The 2,427-nt window shown below is 48.1% G+C and overlaps 1 protein-coding gene across 1 annotated transcript; it reads left to right on the forward strand.

Annotated features, from left to right (window-relative positions):
• Positions 1–1,596: 1,596 nt before the first annotated feature.
• LTHEOB_10341 (hemagglutinin) lies at positions 1,597–2,098 on the forward strand (the record flags this gene model as incomplete). The annotated part of the gene is made up of 3 exons (XM_035506976.1): positions 1,597–1,831; positions 1,916–1,998; positions 2,057–2,098. The coding sequence occupies 3 exons, from the start codon at positions 1,597–1,599 to the stop codon at positions 2,096–2,098; spliced, it is 360 nt and encodes a 119-aa protein (XP_035367878.1).
• Between the last annotated feature and the right edge of the window lie 329 nt (positions 2,099–2,427).

Below are 2,427 nucleotides of genomic sequence, written 5' to 3' on the forward strand. Positions count from 1 at the left end.
GATTGATGGCTAGCAGTAGGACTAGTCAGTCTACAACCTCCCATTCTCGAGCTAGAGTGATGTAGGAAAAGCTTAGGTCCTGCTGATGTGCAAGAAATGTTGTACAACTGCCGCCAAGGTATTACAAGTGCCAATCATTGCTTTTTGTTTTGCTTTTCTGTAATATAATTATATAGATTGTTGTTCTTATGATAGTGGAAAAAGAATTCACCACACGTACGAAAATAGAAATATCTGAGGTATCTCCAGCGGTAAATTAGCTTTTATAAAGCTCTGTATGCCCACTCAATTAGATAGCTTTGGAAAGCATCTCAAGAAAATAATGCGCGAGCGAATGCCACCCAGCAACTCTGGGTCTTTGCGGCCAATATAGGGTGAAGATTAACTCTGATGTTGCGGTGGTGAGAATGGCCTGCCGCGTGGCCCGCGGGCATTGCAGCGCGGGATTTGCACCGTAACGCATATAACGCCACTGATACGATTCTCGCTGTACGTCGGAAATCTGTAACGATGCCTCATGCTTGGCTATAATCAGCTACCGTGGCTGTTCTAAAAACGGAACGTCATGCGGCTACGCCTTGACGCGCTAGAGAAAGTCGATCCTCAATTGTCTTGTTTTTTTTCCTATGGGGTAGGTTGAAGTGTGGATGTCATGCCTAAGAAGGCTGAGAGGTTGGATTTACGGAAGCGCATAAACTCGAGAATATATGGAAGGCGCTTAAACGTGCGTATATTGATACTAAGATACTGTCTAGGTCTGGTGAAATTTTATCTACAAGAGTTAATTCGGATAACTATTGTCACTTCCAAACTTTCTAAACGCGAACGGTTATATGGGCATTACTGTAATCTACTGTGGTCTGCCGAGACGTATCGGCTACTCCATAGATACCACACACGCTAGCTTGCTATTTGCCATCCAATGAATTTGGTCATCGATTCTCGTTGAAAAGCCAAGGGCCGCTGTCATGGGCGGGGCTAACTCCCTTTGCGGATCTGGCCTGACGCAGGTGCTGGACAAAGCAGGGAAGTTTCTCCAGATCGATTGTATTTCTGATATAAAGACCCCGCTCACAGGTATGGCGTGGATAATGTGGCTGCTGTGTTCTCCGAGCGGCTGAGTACCGCGATGCGTGGTGGAGAAAACATGCTCGCCTCGCTCAAGGGTTTGGCCGTTGCATAGGACAGTGAAACAAACAGGCTGAACGCGGCAGCACCGGAGCTGGTCGCTTTGCGAACTCTAGCGCAGGCGAGGGTGAATCCTGCGGCGGTCGATTATGTCTAGGCGCACGCCACATTAAGCGCCCCGACCGACCTTGGCGTCATCTCAGCTGCCGCGAACACGCTGGCGCTGCACACTCGACCTGCAAGCCCAACAAAAGAAAGAAAAGGACAGAGAGAAAAGTAAGACATTGGATACGCCTATACGAATTGGTGATGGGCATCTTTTACTCAGAGATGGTTCATGAGGCCGGGACCAGGATATAAAAGCCGGCGTCTCCTCGCATCAATTTCGAGCACCATCAGCAGCTTCTATCTCTACATCCCAATCACTCACTTCAGCTTCTAAGCAGAGAAAACTCTCCCAACCACACAATGAAGGTTTCTTTCATCGCTGCCTCTCTTTTGTCGCTGGCTGTTGCCGGCTCCGCCTCTCCAGCGCTCTCTACTCGTACCGACAAGTCGATCGACGATGCTGCAAAGTCATGCAATGCCAATCAGGTCGTCGCCTGCTGCAACCCTTCCAGCACCCAGAGCAGTGCTGGATTGCTTTCTGCGATCGTTGGACCCATCCTTGGCAATGGATGCACTGGCGTTAGTGCTACAGTTTGTAAGTGGTTTCATTTATTGAACTATCATCTGTTGCGCACACTATGTATTCTTGTTACTAAAAGCTATTGTGATAAACGAAAAGTGGCTATTCTTAGCGGCAACGGAGCTACCGCCGTCTGTGGCAACACCAACACGGTCAAGTGTTGCAATGGCAACAAACAGACTGTGAGGAACATACCCAAGCCACCATCATAGACTGGACTATGCTGACTGACGTCTGAAGGGCCTGGTCAATGTCGATCTGTCTTGCACCGACGTTCTCTGAACGACCTGCTCACAATCCCTGTCCCAAGTGGAAGCATTCTTTCGAAGCGACAACGTGGAATTTGCCGTCTACGCTATCTCCTCGAGGCGTGTTTGCAGTTGCTGTGGCTGGGGAGGAACTCAAGCTCTGAATACTCTACAACATCTGTCTCTACCGCATGTTCATCCCCGGGGAAATTTTTTTGCTATCTATTTTCTTTCTGACGAACATTCACTCCTTTAAACATCTTTAAATATTCAATCTATACTCTTCTCTAACGATATGTCGAGCATCTGAGTGAAAATGTCGACCAAACTTTGCTGCCTGGGTTAAGCGGAGCTGATGCACAT

The sequence above is a fragment of the Lasiodiplodia theobromae genome, assembly GCF_012971845.1.
Source record: "Lasiodiplodia theobromae strain AM2As chromosome Unknown scaffold_38, whole genome shotgun sequence".
NCBI classification, from domain to species: domain Eukaryota; kingdom Fungi; phylum Ascomycota; class Dothideomycetes; order Botryosphaeriales; family Botryosphaeriaceae; genus Lasiodiplodia; species Lasiodiplodia theobromae.